The sequence below is a fragment of the Thalassophryne amazonica genome, chromosome 6 (genome assembly GCF_902500255.1).
Source record: "Thalassophryne amazonica chromosome 6, fThaAma1.1, whole genome shotgun sequence".
Lineage (NCBI taxonomy): Eukaryota > Metazoa > Chordata > Actinopteri > Batrachoidiformes > Batrachoididae > Thalassophryne > Thalassophryne amazonica.
In genome coordinates, this window is record NC_047108.1 from 116,044,790 (window position 1) to 116,063,146 (window position 18,357).

Sequence of the window (18,357 nt, forward strand, 5' to 3'; positions counted from 1 at the left end):
GAATGGGAAAAACTGCCCAAAGATAAGTGCATTGAGCTTGTGGCATCATATTCAATAAGACTTGAGGCTGTAATTGCTGCCAACGGTGCATCAACAAAGTTCTGAGCAAAGGATGTGAATACGAGGTCTGTGAGAAAAGTATCCGACATTATTTTTTAAAAAAACCATATGGATTTGAATCACGTGTGATTACATCAGCCAAGCTTGAACCCTCGTGGGCATGCGAGAGTTTTTTCACGCCTGTCGGTGACGTCATTCGCCTGTGAGCAGGCTTTGTGGAAGGAGTGATCCAGCCCACTCGTCGGAATTCCTTTGTCTGAGAAGTTACTGAGAGACTGGCGCTGTGCTTGATCAAAATTTTTTCAAAAACTGTGAGGCACAGCCAAGTGGACACCATTCGAGAAATTCAGCTGGTTTTCGGTGAAAATTTTAAGGGCTGATGAGAGATTTTGGATTGTTTCTATCGCTTTAAGGACTTCCCACGGAGCGGGATGTCGCGCAGCGCTCCGAGGCGACGTCGTCATCCTTTCAAGCTGAAAACCTCCAAATTTAAGCCTCTGTTGACCCAGGATGTCGTGAGAGAACAGAGAACTTTCAGAAGAGGTCAGAATCAGCAGTTTATCCGGACATTCCACTGTTAAAGGAGATTTTTTTTAATGAAAGACGTGCGGACGGATTGGCGCATCAGCTTGCAGCTGGCGCGGCACACCCGCCACAGGAAAAACACCTCCATTGGAAGCCTTAAGGACAAGTTGGAACATGCCCTGCTGTTAAACAATTTCTCAGATACTCACTCAACTGAAAGCCACCAAAAGCCATCTGGATTTTACAAATGGTTATCAACACGGAGGTGTTTTTCCTGTGGCGTGCACGCCGCACCGGCTGCGAGCCAACACGCCAATCCGTCTCATGCATGCGCACGAAGGTTCAAGCTTGGCTGATGTAATCACACGTGATTCAAATCCATATAGTTTTTAAAAAAAATAAAATTGCCGGTTTCTTTTCTCGCAGACCTCGTACATATGTAAATGTGATTAGTTTTTTGTTTTGTTTTGTTTTAATACATGTACAAAAATGTAAAAAGAAATCATGTTGTCCTTATGTTGGTGTTGTGAGCAGAATTTTAAGGGAAAAAAATTAATTTAACCTATTTTCCCATAAAATGTGGAAAAAGTGCAGCGCTGTGAATACTTTCCAGATGAACTGCAAATCGAGGGTTATAATAAGTAAAACACCACTAGTTTTTATTTTTTGCTTTCTTGATCTGCCAATTACGTACAAATATGCATTACGTATGAAGTATGTACAAATATGCACGTATGTTTGTGCACTACTGGTCTGCTCTGAATTTTTCATGAGAATCCACAGAACATTTTGTGAACTGTCACAATTCTGTTTTCACCTTGGCGTTGGCACAAGCCTCGTGTGACTTTGATGTTTGATTCACATCACAGTCTTTATTCCACATGTACTGCAGCCCAGAATAATGAGATTATCAACTCCGCCCTCCTCAGAAAATCCCATTTTCGTCCCAGATTAAATCCCGGTATCTGTCCACTAAACCAGCGCCACTTACAATTCCAACACCTTCACTGGCGCTCTGCTGATAGAGCAGCACATGCGCAGATACAGGCTTCCTAAGACAGAGCAGATTGCTGGTTTTATTGTGGTGATGGTCGAGACCAGAAGATCCTTGGTTCAAATCCCAGCCTGACTGGAAAATCACTAAGGGCCCTTGGGCAAGGTCCTTAATCCCCTATTGCTCCCGGTGTGTAGTGAGCGCCTTGTATGGCAGCACCCTGACATCGGGGTGAATGTGAGGCATAATTGTAAAGTGCTTTGAGCATCTGATGCAGATGGAAAAGCGTTATATAAATGCAGTCCATTTACCATTTAAGACAAGACAAATGCTGACAGCTAACACCACATAGTCCCCAAAAAAAATCCTGTGCAAGCTACAGACGGAGAGAAAGAAGGGGGTGTTTGTCCTACATTCCATTTGTGTCTGCACAGTAGGCCAGGCGATGCATGCAGAGCAGCAGGAGAGCTGCTTATGTAACACCACCCCCACCATGTGGCCCCCGGTGGTTTTTCACAATAAAACTCCCCCAACCTCTGCAGCCTGTGGCGCTGTCGAGCTCAGTTGAAGGTTTGGTGTTGTCTCTGTCGCGATCTTTTCCCCTTTTACTAAAAAAACATGAGTCTGTGTGTGTGTGTGTGTGTGTGTGTGTGTCTGCAAAAATAAAAAAAGCCCATGTGACAGCGTAGCTCACATCTGTTCCCCTGACTGAAAATCCAGTTTAGACCAGATTGGGGGGGCGCAAGACAGAGTTTATGTGGTTAATATTTTGTAGCCTTTTTCAATAGTCTCTCAACCTGCATATTGGAGGCAGCATGAGGTCCCCTGCCAGGTAGCAAGAAGGTCCCGTGTTCAACCCCATCAGTTCCTTTCTGTGTGTGTGTGTGTGTGTGTGTGTGTGTGTGTGTGTGTGTGTGTGTGTGTGTGTGTGTGTGTGTGTGTGTGTGTGTGTGTGTGGTTTTCCTCCCGCCATCAAAAACATGCACACTCGGTTCTTTCTCCTTGTAGATCTGAAGCATCCGCCATAAATCTTGTGCCAAGTCAAGGTACAGACCCACAGCGGATCCACTGCGGCGAACCGCAAAAGTCGAGCAAAGCAGAAGAATAATTAAGATCCCAAGCGAGCCACGTCAGAAAAAGCTGAGGCACATCTGTTGCTGCGAGCTGCTGCTGTGAATCAGTGTCGGACACGGTCAGCTGGTTCGAATGAATGCCTCCTTCAGCTGCTCTTCATTTCCACTGTCACGGATCAGGCGGGAAAATAAGTACAGCCACGGGACAACGGTCCTGACCCCAACCCCTCTGTTACCATAGTGATGAACTACACCTCCACCCCAATTGTATTTGTGGACAGCAACGTGTGATTGCTGCTTTTAAAGTGATATTTGTGTGTTTTGTGTGTTGGATCATTTCCCAGGAGGCCATGACAACTTCCGTAAGATGATTGACGAGGCAGAGCCGCTAGGATACCCCGTGGTGGTGAAGAATGCACGCGGCCACAGAGGTACGACACCAACTCCAGACTCCAGATCCCAAACATGTCTCAGCCCCTTCTGAGAGGAGCTTTTTTTTTTTTTTTTTTTTTTTTTTTTTTTTTTTTTAACGATGTTGTGTTTCAGACAGATTGACCAAACTCTGCTGCTCTCTGTTTATTAACATTTGTTTGTACTGAACTCAAATTACAGCTGTAGTCAGCGTCCAAATATCTGTGACCTCGAGTCCGTCTGCTGTTCTATTTGTGGCACCTGTTTGGGTTTTTTTTTTTTTTTTTTTACAGCTGTGAGCAAAAGTGAGAACATAACATTAAACCACAGCAACAAGAATGCTGTTCTTGTTGCTGTGGTTGCACCAGGGCACAGTTACAGCCCCAATTCAGCGCCCTCACGTGCCGCTGCTTACGAAGGGACACCGGCAGACTCATCCTCTGAATCCTCCTCATCGTGGGAAAATTGACAATCTGGATCATCAGTAGCATTGTCCTCTGGCTCTGATGGATCCTCCGTCTCTGAAATCTCTTCCTCTGCATCACTATCCCAGTTCATAAGTTGCGACAAAACGTCTTTATCTGTCTGACCTGCGGCCCGGAGGACCGACACCCAGCTGCTAACAGACGGTGGCAGCAGCAGAGAATGAGTAACTTGGAAGAAAAGTGCTTAATCAGTGAAGTTCCACAAAAACCACACATAAAAGATGTAATTTTTTTTTTCTTTCCTTTTTACACGAGGGGCCGTAACTTCAGCTTGTCGGTGAGCCCACGTGACACCGGTAACACTGCGCGCATTTGAAGGAACTAGTCATGTTTCACATAAGGGAGGACATTATCTGTAACTTCAGTTGATGAAGTGGTGAAGTGGCAGATATTAATGATCCAGTCCTGGTCTGAGGGTTGGCTGCCCCTCGGAAAAGCCACGTTAACGAGGAACAAATAAAAAGTCTGGTGGGACACAGCGGACGAGCCTCGTTTATTGATCGCACCAAAGTCCTGGTTAGTGACTTTAATCGACAAAAAAGCTGAATCACGATTGATATCTTCAAATGGCTTTGATGAAGTTTAATTTGCGGTATGTTAAGTTTGTTTTACAAGTGAGAACATTTTCAGTTTCAAGTTTCTCAGTGCGCATGCAAAATTTGACTTGCTCTTTTAAAGAGCACCTCCAGACCCCCCAGAATAAATACTGTGTTTTTATTTCACAGTTTGAAGTGACTTTTATGTTTCAGAGGGCTTCATACCCATTAAAATTCACCAGAATACACAAAATTTGACTTACTCTCTTAAAAAAAAATTCTGTAACAGCTGCTTTTTAGATTTGAAGCATTTTTTTTTCATCCATCCATCCATCCATCCATCCATCCATTTTCTTCCGCTTTATCTGGAATCGGGTCGCGGGGGCAGCAGCTCAAGCAAAGCTGCCCAGACCTCCCAAACTACACACACCTCCCCCAGCTCCTCCGGGGGAACCCCAAGGCGTTCCCAAGCCAGCCGAGAGATGTAGTCCCTCCAGCATGTCCTGGGTCTTCCCCGGGGCCTCCTCCCAGTGGGACGTGCCCGGAACACCTCTCCAGCGAGGCGTCCAGGAGGCATCCGGAAAAGATGCCCGAGCCACCTCAACTGACTCCTTTCGACGTGGAGGAGCAGCGGCTCGACTCCGAGCTCCTCCCGAGTGACCGAGCTCCTCACCCTATCTCTAAGGGAGCGCCAAGCCACCCTGCAGAGGTTTTCTTGATGTGCGTTGAGTTGTGAAGAAGCGGCCTAGTCATCTTGTTACTTATGGACACATTCAATTTGTCAGCAGGTTTGACAAGCAGTTCAATCAGGCGTTTTCTAGCCTGTGTGAGAAGCGCTTCTGCAATTCCACACATGTTCAGTCATGCCATGTTTCAGCTCGGATCATTTTTTGGATCAGCAACAGAAAACACACACACACAAATGCTACTTAAAATTTAGTTTTAAAAATAACTTGAGTAATGAAAATAAGGAACTTTTGTCTCAGATAAAAACAAGGCGTCCAATGTTTTACGTAATATTTTAAAATAAAATACTTTGTTGAAGAAAAGTACAAAAAAGAGAAAAGGCGCAAACCTGATGTGAGTTTATAACTTCAGCTTCTTTTTTCCCCCACAAGAGATCAATATGTTTGTCTGATGAGAAGGTAACAATAATAATTTTATTTATTACTCTTTCTGTGTAAATACATTCATCTTCCCCACTGATGGCAAGCTGACATTCAGAAACAGTCGGGAATACTTGTTGTTTTTCCTTAGCTGTGGACTTTCAGGCAACTCGGCTGTGCACACACTTTGAGTGTGACACTCAGTTCAGTGGGCTCATGGCTGCAGAGAAGAGACGACAGACACTTTGTCCTCAACTTATTCAAACGTGAATGGAACGGGGGGGGGCGTGTCGTACAGATCACTGGTTAGCTGTGATCCATTGCACCACTTGTCTTGACTATTTCGAATCTCATCTTTTCATTTTCACACGTCTTCATGTAATTGGCTCTTTCTTATTCAGCATTAGATGTTTGTATTCTTACAGTTTCGCAACAGATGGTGAAACCGACACCAACACTCCCACACACTCACTGTGAATCCTCTGAACGATGACCTGTGCTGTTCACACACTGGCCTGCACTCTGAACCTGGCACTTTAAAGTCTATTTAATGTCTCGTCCAAGAGATTCAGACGTTGCATCCTCACTTACAGACTTCTGGGGGTCCTCGTTTGGGGTTGCTCTGCATGTGTAAAAGAGGTGGATGTCAAAAAAAAAGTTATTTCACGTCACATTTGGTTACAGCTATTTGGTTGTGTTTTTTAATTTCTTTTCCCAGGTAAAGCTGTCTTCCTGGCACGGGACAAACACCACCTGACAGATCTGTGCCACTTGATCCGGCACGAAACTCCCTACCTGTTTCAGGAGTACGTGAAGGAGTCTCACGGCCGTGATGTGCGTGTGGTGCTCGTTGGTGGTCGCGTCATCGGCTCCATGTTACGCTGCTCAACTGATGGACGCATGCAGAGCAACTGCTCGCTGGGTAGGCAGACTTCAGAGCGTCAAAGATGACACGACGGGTTCTTAAACCCATGAACCCTCTTTGTCTTTCTACTCCTGTTGTGCCTTAAATGACCACCAGATTGTAGACTGAAGGTTTAATTTAGATATTTCTAGCAAATACATAGTGGAGGATGTGGTACCTGCAGTTGTTGGTTGTCTGTGGATTATTCCACAGAGATCACAGTTTTTACCAACAAGCACCAGAAAACCAGAGAATTACAGGATTAGCAGGTGGCAGACAGATCTGTTGAACTGTCAACATGTAAACAGCATGTTATGATTACCTTAAGGTCACACTAGGAGTCAACAGTAATCTAATTTCTATATTTTACTTAGTCGTTTTTTTGTTTGGTTAGTTGGTTGGTTAATTTTTTTACTAGCTTGAGATGTCCTTCAACACTCTGCTTCAAGTCCCATTTCCGTTGTAAGCGGATCGTTTAGTTTGACCCTGAGACTAGATTAGTGTAGTAACAGATGCACCGTGTGTGACAGCTCCTGGTTCGTGCTAACGTGGTTGATCGTAGTTTGTGGTGGTTCTTGACATGCTGGCTGCCTCTCTTTGTGTTTGTTGGCTCTCCAGGCGGTGTCGGTATGATGTGTCCGCTCAGCGAGCAGGGAAAGCAGCTGGCCACAGAGGTGTCGAACATTCTCGGCATGGACGTTTGCGGCATCGACCTCCTGCAGCTCAACGACGGCTCCTTCGTTGTCTGTGAGGCAAATGCCAACGTGGGTTTCATCGCCTTCGACCAGGCCTGCGGCATGGACGTCGCCGGCATCGTTGCAGACTACGCCCTGTCCATGCTGCCGAACCGCCTCACCCGCAAGATGTCCCTGCTGTCCGTGGTGTCCAGCACCAGTGAGACCAGCAGTGAGCCCGAGGTTTGTCCTGTTCCTGGAGGGGGCGGCTCACTGCCCGAGGTTGTCTGCAATATGAGCGTGGGCTCCACGTCCAGCGAGAGCGACCCCGAGCTGGCTGAACCCCCCCAGTCCTCACCCCGACAGGCCCCGGCCTTGCCCGACCTTCCTGATCCAGCGTACAACTTCAATGCCCTCCTCACCAGTGAGATCAACCTATTGACTGAGTGAGACTGAAGCAGCGTCTCTGTCACACACACACACACACACACACACACACACACACACACACACACCTGGCAACAGACATTCCTTTAACAAAACGCGTTATCAGTCCAAAAATGATTCAACTTTAGGATGTAAGGTTTTAAAAGCAAATAAACAAAAAAACCCAGAAGACCACAGAAACACAGGCCTTCTCCTCATACCGCCGTTCATGAAGATCTGAGGCTGCTCCCCTGACTCCGCCTCCACTCTCGCATTGCAAATCAGCAAAACTGTCCAAAACTGTCTTCTTACACTAGAGAATAACTCGTGATCATCCAATGAACTCTTCAGCATGTCAAATGTTAGACGAGCGACAAAAATACCATTAGTGAGACATTTTCTAATTGCTTGTTTCATTCAACCAAAGGTCCAAATTCCAAAGAATTTTTTTTTTTTATAACCTGTCAGATTTGGTTAGATTAAGCATCCAGTTTAAATTATTGTACAATAAAGTTAATCTGTCTGATGAGACAGATTAGCATCCTATCCCAAAATTCATTAGCTCTAATTTTGCAGTCTTGAAATGAGTTTAATCTGTTTTCCTGGTGCTGTGAAAACCAGTACAAATTATTTAGTTTAAACCCGTTTAAAGACAGAAGTCGCTCGTGTCTGGCTGTTTAAAACCTTCGTAACTGTAATGATACAGATATCAATCGAGGAATTTACATTTTTTTTTCATGAATTTTCAAAATAAATGGTAAGTGGACTGCATTTATATAGCGCTTTTCCATCTGCATCAAACACTCAAGGCGCTTTACAATAATGCCTCACATTCACCCCGATGTCAGGGTGCTGTCATACAAAGCGCTCACTACACACCGGAAGCAACTAGGGGATTAAAGACGTTGCCCAAGGGCCCTTAGTGATTTTCCAGACAGGCTGGGATTTGAACCGAGGATCCCCTGGTCTTAAGCCCAACGCTTTAACCACAGAAATAGACATAGACAACCATAGACATCACCTCTCCTCAAATAGCTGATGATTTTACTGATTGTCAGTTGATCTGATCATTTTAGCTCTACACTGCCACACAGTGGCCAGAGGGGATAAGTTGGCCAAAATGGTTTCCTACTGAGATCACATTCAGGTTTCTAATTTCAAACTGGAAATAAATTTACTCTTAAATCAACACTAAATTAATGTACAGTGTTTGTGAATGGTGAATTATGAACGGTTGCACTCCAGGTATCAGATCGCCGCTGGTCCCAGCAAACTTGTTCGTGTTGACCGATTGCGGATTTTAATGAGTTTCTTTGACTTATAAGAAGATTTTACACACACACATATCTTCAACCGCTTACCCAAGATCGGATCGCGGGGGCTGGGGCCTATCCCAGCAGTCATAGGGCGTGAGGCAGGGTACACCCTGGACAGGACACCAGTCTGTTACAGCATAAGAAGATTATTCATTCATTCATCTTCTACCGCTTAGTCCAATTAAGGGTCGCGGGCGTCTGGAGCCTATCCCAGCAGCCAAGATTAGTAAGATTAGTTGTTTGAAAATAAAATACGGAGATAAATTCAAAATGGGCACCAATACAAACACGTAGGTCTCTGAGATATTTTCCTGTACGTGAAACCGCGCCCGTGGACAGAAGCTTTACCCTATGGTCCCATTACCTACAAATGAGGGCGACAAGCCCTTGGCATTTGTCAGTTGATGAGTGTTCTCTTGGCGTGGCCAACTCGTGGGTACTTGGCGTTAACGTGCACAATGATTAATAATAGATTATAAAGGACGGGAAAGCCCGACACGGTCACTGCGAGTTTTAACATTATGCTTGACTGCTTAACATAACTAAAGTTGACTTGATTTGTTTCAGTCCAACGGCTTTCACAGTGACATTCCTGTATCGCTAGTTAGCATGCTAACATCCAAAAAATGTCTTGTATATCACTTCAGAGGTGTTGTCTGTTTTCAAAAACAGCATTTTTAGATTTAGAAGTACACTTGAGTCCCGTTAACTCACATAAATTAGGGTCCACAAAATCGGGCCGTGAGTTATCTGAAACTGCAATTTAATGAAGTTGACCTATATATATATATACAGTATATTATACAAAAATAAAATCTAAATTTTTGGGGTCCACGAATCAACTGCGAGTAAAACCAAATCGCGACTTACGCATGCGTGAGTTAACAGGGTTCGCCAGTATTTATTCCTCGCTAATGTTTACAAAATATATGAGAAACCTGTTAGATTTATACAGACATGAGCTGTTTTGGAGCATTTTTCGCCATCTTGGTTTATTTTGTTCGTACGAACAGCCAGCTGGTGTAATGTGCCTTTTTACTCGTATTGGCAGTCGCAGTGTTGCATCCCTTAGCATAAAATAGACTTCTCATCTAGTTTGGCCTAGCCTTGCTAGTGGTGTAGCGCCGGTTATCTCATGTTGCTGCAGAACTCCCACTCTGATTGAAAATGAACGGCACGTCATCACGTTGCCTCTTTCGCTTTTAGCTAACGTGACCATAGGGTTCGGCCCATTCTGTGTGCACAAAGTCCTGTATTTTTTTTTTTTTTTTTTGATTTTATACAATGAGTAGTCCCGAGTATTCTGGTTAACCATGTTAAGTAATCCCACCTGACGCGCCTGCACTAAATGTCAGTTATTTGGATTTCATGCACAAAATTCTGTAATTTGAAACTATTTTTTAGTTCACTGTGAATAAAGCATGTCTCGAACACTCACAGGTCGGGTGTTTGCCGTCTTTACTGTAAAGTGTGAAGTTTGGACAGACAGTAGTTCTGTTCAAAAGTCACCATCAGGAATAAATAAAAAATAAACAAAAATTAACCTAGCACTGCTGTTTGTTTTAGCTTAGCCATTAGCCTTACCAGCAGCTGCTGCTCTTTAAAATTTATAGAGCATTTTATGACAAATACATTTTTGGACATCTTTAGCAAAGTGTTTTATCTTAAAAAAAAAAACAAGCAAACTCAGAATACTGACGTCACACTGCTGTCAGACAATATTTCAGACATATCATTGTGCCCGACATACCAGCCGCTCCATTTTTTTAATGTCTCGGAGCTGAAATGGTGGCTGTGAATATTTTTAATTGTTTTTAATTTTTTTTCTATTTTATATATATTTTTGTAAATATTTATGTAGTGAATTTAGTTTCGAGCTGATGGAACTGGAATAGCTTTACTTTAACATTTTTTAAGCTAACTTGGACAAATATGTTTGTACAGAACTGTTATGAAAGGTTGAAACTAAAATTTGGTGATAATATTTGTGGGTTTCATTAAATTTTGTTATTCTTTCTTTTTTGTAGACAAATGAGTTGTAGATGACACTTAGCTTTTTTTTTTTTTAATAATAAAAATGAAATGGTTTAATTTCCAAACTGTTCGTATGATGTATAAATTAAAAAAGAAATTATATTTTTGCAGTCTGTTTGAACAGAATGTTGTTTTCTCAACTTCAGAGAGAGAGAGAGAGAGAAAAAACACTTTTCCAGGGATTTTAATGGCCAAATGCACATTACTTATAGTTTCCATTCACCAATAATTTACAGTATTTATCTGAAGCACAAACCCAGCCAGCTTAGTGGAGACAATGTCTGTGTTTAAAAATATACGCACACCGTGCATCCAGAAAGTATTCATTTTGTTAGGTTACAGCCTTTTTCCAAAATGGAGTAAATTATTTTTCCCCTCAAAATTCTACTCACAATACCCCATAATAACATGAATGAATATATATATATATATATGCAAATTTATTAAAAATAAAAAACTAAGAAATCATGCGTACATAAGTATTCACACCCTTTGCTCAATAATTTGTTGATGCACCTTTGGCAGCAATTACAGCCTCAAGTCTTCTTGAATATGATGCCACAAGCTTGGTGCTCCTATCTTTGGGCAGTTTGGTCCATTCCTCTTTGCAGCACCTCTCAAGCTCCATCAGGTTGGATGAAGAGTGTCAGTGCACAGACATTTTCAGATCTCTCCAGAGATGTTCAATCAGATTCAGGTCTGCGCTCTGGCTGGGCCACTCAACGACATTCACAGAGTTGTCGTGAAGCCACTCCTTTGATATCTTGGCTGTGTGTTTAGGGTCATTTTCCTGCTGAAAGATGAACAGATAGAGCAGGTTTTCATCCAGGATGTCTCTGTACATTGCTGCATTCATCTTTCCCTCAATCCTGACTAGTCTCCCAGTTCCTGCTGCTGAAAAACATCCCCACAGCATGATGCTGCCACCACCATGCTTCACTGTAGGGATGGTGCCTGGTTTCCTCCAAACATGGCGTCTGGCATTCACACAAAAGACCAAAGAATTTTGTTACTCCTGGTCTGGGAGTCATTCAGGTGCCTTTTGGCAAACTCCATGTGGGCTGTCATGTGCCTTTTACTAGGGAGTGGCTTCCGTCACTGGTCACTCTGCCATACAGCCCTGATTGGTGGATTTCTGCAGGGATGGTTGTCCTTCTGGAAGGTTCTTCTCTCTCCACAGAGGAGTGCTTGAGCTCTGACAGAGTGACCATCAGGTTCTTGGTCACCTCCCTGACTAAGGTCCTTCTCCCCCGATCGCTCAGTTTAAATGGGTGGCCAGCTCTAGGAAGAGTCCTGGTGGATCTGAACTGCTTCTATTTACAGATGATGGAGGCCACTGTGCTCATTGGGACCTTCAAAGCAGCAGAAATGTTTCTGTACCCTTCCCCAGATTTGTGCCTCGAGACAATCCTGTGTCAGAGGTCTACAGACAATTCCTTTGACTTCATGCTTGGTTTGTGCTCTGACATGCACTGTCACCCCAGGTGGACTTCAGTTAAGCTGTAGAAACATCTCAAGGATGGTCAGTGGAAACAGGAGACACCTGAGTTCAATTTTCAAGATTCACTGCCAAGGCTGTGAATAATTATGTACATGTGATTTCTTCATTTTTATTTTTAATAAAAAAAAGTTTATTCACATTGTCATTATGGGGTATTGTCTGTGGAATTTTGAGGGGAAGAAAAATCAGTTTCATCCATTTTCGAATAAGGCTGTAACATAAACTGTGGAAGCGCTGTGAATACTTTCCGGATGCACTGTAAATACAACTCAGGGAAGCAGCCTTGATCTCAGTCCGACCCCAAAAACGTGACGTATCCACCTGAGCGCGAGAAACATCAAAATTATGCAGCGTCCATTGGCAAACAAACAATTGAATAAAGGTTGTAAACTACAGTATGAGAAGGCGTGTATACTGAGATGAACATGCACTTTTTTCCTTGTTTTATATTGTTCCAGGTTTTTTTTTTCTTCTTCCTAATTTATGGTATTTTAACGAGAAAAAAAAGAGAAATGGTTTGTGTGCACTAATGTGTCAAAGTGAGACCGCTGTGAACCTTGATTTTATTTTCCCAGTTTTGTGCATGGAACTTGTCTGTAAAGTAACAGGCCTGTTTGAAGAGTGCCAAAAAAAGTGTAAGAGGAAAATGGAATTTTATTTTTTTTTTTTGTGTAAAGTCAAGTAATCACAGCGGGTTCCACTGTGCGAATGACGCCGTTTACACTACTGTTATGTCATCCAGTAAAGTATCTGGCAAACTGTGACACCCTGACATTCCACATGCCACGCGAGCGTCACAGGACACCAACATTGAGTCATTACAGGACAAACAAACATTTCATGTCTCCCGTCGTTGCTGTTCCACCACTTTTCAAGTCGTCGTTTCAAAGCCTGTGTCATTTCATGTTTTGTACATAAATGTAAATCATAGAACACATATCCTTTAAAAAACAAAAACATAAAAAAGGACAAAATGTTTACTTCTGTCCTGCCGTCACTTGTACGGGGTCCACGTGCAGACACAACACATTTCACCTGCGTTTTTTTAAGGTTCATATAACTGTCATAACAACTGTCAGAATGCCTTGTTCTTGTCCAGTTTTTTTTTTTCTTTCTTTTTAAGAATGTTGATTTGAAAACAAAAATCAGAACTGTCAGAGAGCTAACATCCCGTGTTGCAATTGCCTTTTCCGTGGATCCATGGATGTATTAAGAGAAGTGGACACGGGATCATAAAGTGTCTCCATAAGCCATAAAGGGGTTTTCACTTCCTGGTTGGAGTTGGCATTTGCATCTGTCACAGGCCCCGCCCACTAAACCAGGAGATGTCACTCACATAGTTTGTCTCAGTTCTGAGAAGTATAAAAGTATTTATAATGTACCATTTCATAGTAAGAATAATAACAGTCGGCCTTATTTGCAAAAAAAAAAAAAAAAACTGGTTGTTTTTCGTAGTTGCTGTTCTGGGGTTTGTTTAGCCACGAGGTGAAATATCGCAGCATGGCGAGTTAACCACACCGTTACCGCTTCTCTTACTACAGCCTTGGTCTTACCTCAGAAGTGAGAAGTCAAAATTAGGAATTGCATCCATTGTGTTCCCGCTACATAACTGGACACAAATGGTCCAATAAAAGCTGATGTTTCATTTGATTCGTGCTCTGACTCATTCAATTAACATGCTAACTTTGTTCAGCGTGTCCTTAAAATGCACTCCTGCTAAAACCTGCACAAACAGCAAAAACAAAAGCTTATTTTAGTAACTGATTTGCTTGCTGGTTAGTTTAGCTTGTTTGTTTTGCCCTGGTTATTTTCTGTGTCTCCCAAGAAAGGCAAGCCTGTTGACAGCTCCACTGGAGATGGGAAACGCCTGACCTACACTCGGAAATTTCCAGAGCATTTCTTGAAAGATGACGTATTTTCATTGGGAACCGTGACAGAGGACACACACATTCTACCTGGTTTTGAGTGTTTCAGCTTTGCTACTTCCTCATTTTGAGTGAGGTCCTCACGTGTTTCCTGTTGCTTGCTTGCCTCTACTGGTGGTTGGCTCTCACTGCGGTATTGTATCACTTCCTGTTCCAGAGCACAGCGGTGTTTTGCTGTATCTGTTAGCTGTTTAATCTGCGCAGTTAGATTGATCTAGTTACCTAGATAACGATTTGTTTCCCAGTGTAATCTTCATGTGCCTTAACTAAAGCACTCCCTCTGCTGAATCACCTCTAAATTATTTACACATTATTCACTTTGTGTGTTTTTAGGAATCCGCTAGCTTAGCGCAGCTACTAGCTCTTAGCCGGTTTAGCATGGCGGCTTCTCCTGTCTCTCCCGCACTTTTCTGCTCTGGGTGTGAAATGTTTAGTTATTCCTCGGCCTCCTTTAGCAGTAATGGTACTTGTAATAAGTGTAGCTTATTCGTAGCTTTGGAGGCCAGGCTGGGCGAATTGGAGACTCGGCTCCGCACCGTGGAAAATTCTACAGCTAGCCAGGCCCCTGTAGTCGGTGCGGACCAAGGTAGCTTAGCCGCCGTTAGTTTCCCCCTGGCAGATCCCGAGCAGCCGGGAAAGCAGGCCGACTGGGTGACTGTGAGGAGGAAGCGTAGTTCTAAACAGAAGCCCCATGTACACCGCCAACCCGTTCACATTTCTAACCGTTTTTCCCCACTCGGCGACACACCCGCCGAGGATCAAACTCTGGTTATTGGCGACTCTGTTTTGAGAAATGTGAAGTTAGCGACACCAGCAACCATAGTCAATTGTCTTCCGGGGGCCAGAGCAGGCGACATTGAAGGAAATTTGACACTGCTGGCTAAGGCTAAGCGTAAATTTGGTAAGATTGTAATTCACGTCGGCAGTAATGACACCCAGTTACGCCAGTCGGAGGTCACTAAAATTAACATTGAATCGGTGTGTAACTTTGCAAAAACAATGTCGGACTCTGTAGTTTTCTCTGGGCCCCTCCCCAATCGGACCGGGAGTGACATGTTTAGCCGCATGTTCTCCTTGAATTGCTGGCTGTCTGAGTGGTGTCCAAAAAATGAGGTGGGCTTCATAGATAATTGGCAAAGCTTCTGGGGAAAACCTGGTCTTGTTAGGAGAGACGGCATCCATCCCACTTTGGATGGAACAGCTCTCATTTCTAGAAATCTGGCCAATTTTCTTAAATCCTCCAAACCGTGACTATCCAGGGTTGGGACCAGGAAGCAGAGTTGTAGTCTTACACGCCCCTCTGCAGCTGCTCTCCCCCTGCCATCCCCTCATTACCCCATCCCCGTAGAGACGGTGCCTGCTCCCAGACCACCAATAACCAGCAAAAATCTATTTAAGCATAAAAATTCAAAAAGAATAATATCGCACCTTAAACTGCACCACAGACTAAAACAGTTAAATGTGGTCTATTAAACATTAGGTCTCTCTCTTCTAAGTCCCTGTTAGTAAATGATATAATAATTGATCAACATATTGATTTATTCTGCCTTACAGAAACCTGGTTACAGCAGGATGAATATGTTAGTTTAAATGAGTCAACACCCCCGAGTCACACTAACTGCCAGAACACTCGTAGCACGGGCCGAGGCGGAGCATTAGCAGCAATCTTCCATTCCAGCTTATTTATTAATCAAAAACCCAGACAGAGCTTTAATTCATTTGAAAGCTTGACTCTTAGTCTTGTCCATCCAAATTGGAAGTCCCAAAAAACAGTTTTATTTGTTATCTATCGTCCTCCTGGTCGTTACTGTGAGTTTCTCTGTGAATTTTCAGAACTTTTGTCTGACTTAGTGCTTAGCTCAGATAAGATAATTATAGTGGGCGATTTTAACATCCACACAGATGCTGAGAATGACAGCCTCAACACTGAATTTAATCTATTATTAGACTCAGTTGGCTTTGCTCAAAATGTAAATGAGTCCACCCACCACTTGAATCATATCTTAGATCTTGTTCTGACTTATGGTATGGAAATTGAAGACTTAACAGTATTCCCTGAAAACTCCCTTCTGTCTGATCATTTCGTAATAACATTTACTCTGATGGACTACCCAGCAGTGGGGAATAAGTTTCATTACACTAGAGGTCTTTCAGAAAGTGCTGTAACTAGGTTTAAGGATATGATTCCTTCTTTATGTTCTCTAATGCCATATACCAACACAGTGCAGAGTAGCTACCTAAACTCTGTAAGTGAGATAGAGTATCTTGTCAATAGTTTTACATCCTCATTGAAGACAACTTTGGATGCTGTAGCTCCTCTGAAAAAGAGAGCTTTAAATCAGAAGTGCCTGACTCCGTGGTATAACTCACAAACTCGCAGCTTAAAGCAGATAACCCGTAAGTTGGAGAGGAAATGGCGTCTCACTAATTTAGAAGATCTTCACTTAACCTGGAAAAAGAGTCTGTTGCTCTATAAAAAAGCCCTCCGTAAAGCTAGGACATCTTACTACTCATCACTAATTGAAGGAAATAAGAACAACCCCAGGTTTCTTTTCAGCACTGTAGCCAGGCTGACAAAGAGTCAGAGCTCTATTGAGCCGAGTATTCCTTTAACTTTAACTAGTAATGACTTCATGACTTTCTTTGCTAATAAAATTTTAACTATTAGAAAAAAATTACTCATAACCATCCCAAAGACGTATTGTTATCTTTGGCTGCTTTCAGTGATGCCGGTATTTGGTTAGACTCTTTCTCTCAGATTGTTCTGTCTGAGTTATTTTCATTAGTTACTTCATCCAAACCATCAGCATGTCTATTAGACCCCATTCCTACTAGGCTGCTCAAGGAAGCCCTACCATTATTTAATGCTTCGATCTTAAATATGATCAATCTATCTTTATTAGTTGGCTATGTACCACAGGCTTTTAAGGTGGCAGTAATTAAACCATTACTTAAAAAGCCATCACTTGACCCAGCTATCTTAGCTAATTATAGGCCAATCTCCAACCTTCCTTTTCTCTCAAAAATTCTTGAAAGGGTAGTTGTAAAACAGCTAACTGATCATCTGCAGAGGGATGGTCTATTTGAAGAGTTTCAGTCAGGTTTTAGAATTCATCATAGTACAGAAACAGCATTAGTGAAGGTTACAAATGATCTTCTTATGGCCTCAGACAGTGGACTCATCTCTGTGCTTGTTCTGTTAGACCTCAGTGCTGCTTTTGATACTGTTGACCATAAAATTTTATTACAGAGATTAGAGCATGCCATAGGTATTAAAGGCACTGCGCTGCGGTGGTTTGAATCATATTTATCTAATAGATTACAATTTGTTCATGTAAATGGGGAATCTTCTTCACAGACTAAGGTTAATTATGGAGTTCCACAAGGTTCTGTGCTAGGACCAATTTTAGTCACTTTATACATGCTTCCCTTAGGCAGTATTATTAGACGGCATTGCTTAAATTTTCATTGTTACGCAGATGATACCCAGCTTTATCTATCCATAAAGCCAGAGGACACACATCAATTAGCTAAACTGCAGGATTGTCTTACAGACATAAGGACATGGATGACCTCTAATTTCCTGCTTTTAAACTCAGATAAAACTGAAGTTATTGTACTTGGCCCCACAAATCTTAGAAACATGGTGTCTAACCAGATCCTTACTCTGGATGGCATTACCCTGACCTCTAGTAATACTGTGAGAAATCTTGGAGTCATTTTTGATCAGGATATGTCATTCAAAGCACATATTAAACAAATATGTAGGACTGCTTTTTTGCATTTACGCAATATCTCTAAAATTAGAAAGGTCTTGTCTCAGAGTGATGCTGAAAAACTAATTCATGCATTTATTTCCTCTAGGCTGGACTACTGTAATTCATTATTATCAGGTTGTCCTAAAAGTTCCCTGAAAAGCCTTCAGTTAATTCAAAATGCTGCAGCTAGAGTACTGACGGGGACTAGAAGGAGAGAGCATATCTCACCCATATTGGCCTCTCTTCATTGGCTTCCTGTTAATTCTAGAATAGAATTTAAAATTCTTCTTCTTACTTATAAGGTTTTGAATAATCAGGTCCCATCTTATCTTAGGGACCTCATAGTACCATATCACCCCAATAGAGCGCTTCGCTCTCAGACTGCAGGCTTACTTGTAGTTCCTAGGGTTTGTAAGAGTAGAATGGGAGGCAGAGCCTTCAGCTTTCAGGCTCCTCTCCTGTGGAACCAGCTCCCAATTCGGATCAGGGAGACAGACACCCTCTCTACTTTTAAGATTAGGCTTAAAACTTTCCTTTTTGCTAAAGCTTATAGTTAGGGCTGGATCTGGTGACCCTGAACAATCCCTTAGTTATGCTGCTATAGACTTAGACTGCTGGGGGGTTCCCAT

The 18,357-nt window shown here is 42.7% G+C and overlaps 1 protein-coding gene across 2 annotated transcripts in view; it reads left to right on the top strand.

Moving 5' to 3' along the window:
• rimkla (ribosomal modification protein rimK-like family member A) overlaps positions 1-18,357 on the top strand; it is a 50,329-nt gene that overhangs the window by 26,412 nt on the left and 5,560 nt on the right. Inside the window, exons 3-5 of one of the 2 annotated variants that reach the window (XM_034173203.1) lie at positions 2,997-3,083; positions 5,909-6,112; positions 6,713-7,214. In XM_034173203.1, the coding sequence (XP_034029094.1) occupies positions 2,997-3,083; positions 5,909-6,112; positions 6,713-7,214 (793 nt within the window). Of the gene's footprint in view, positions 1-2,996; positions 3,084-5,908; positions 6,113-6,712; positions 7,355-18,357 lie in introns of those variants that run through there. The other variant, XM_034173204.1, reaches the window with a different exon arrangement.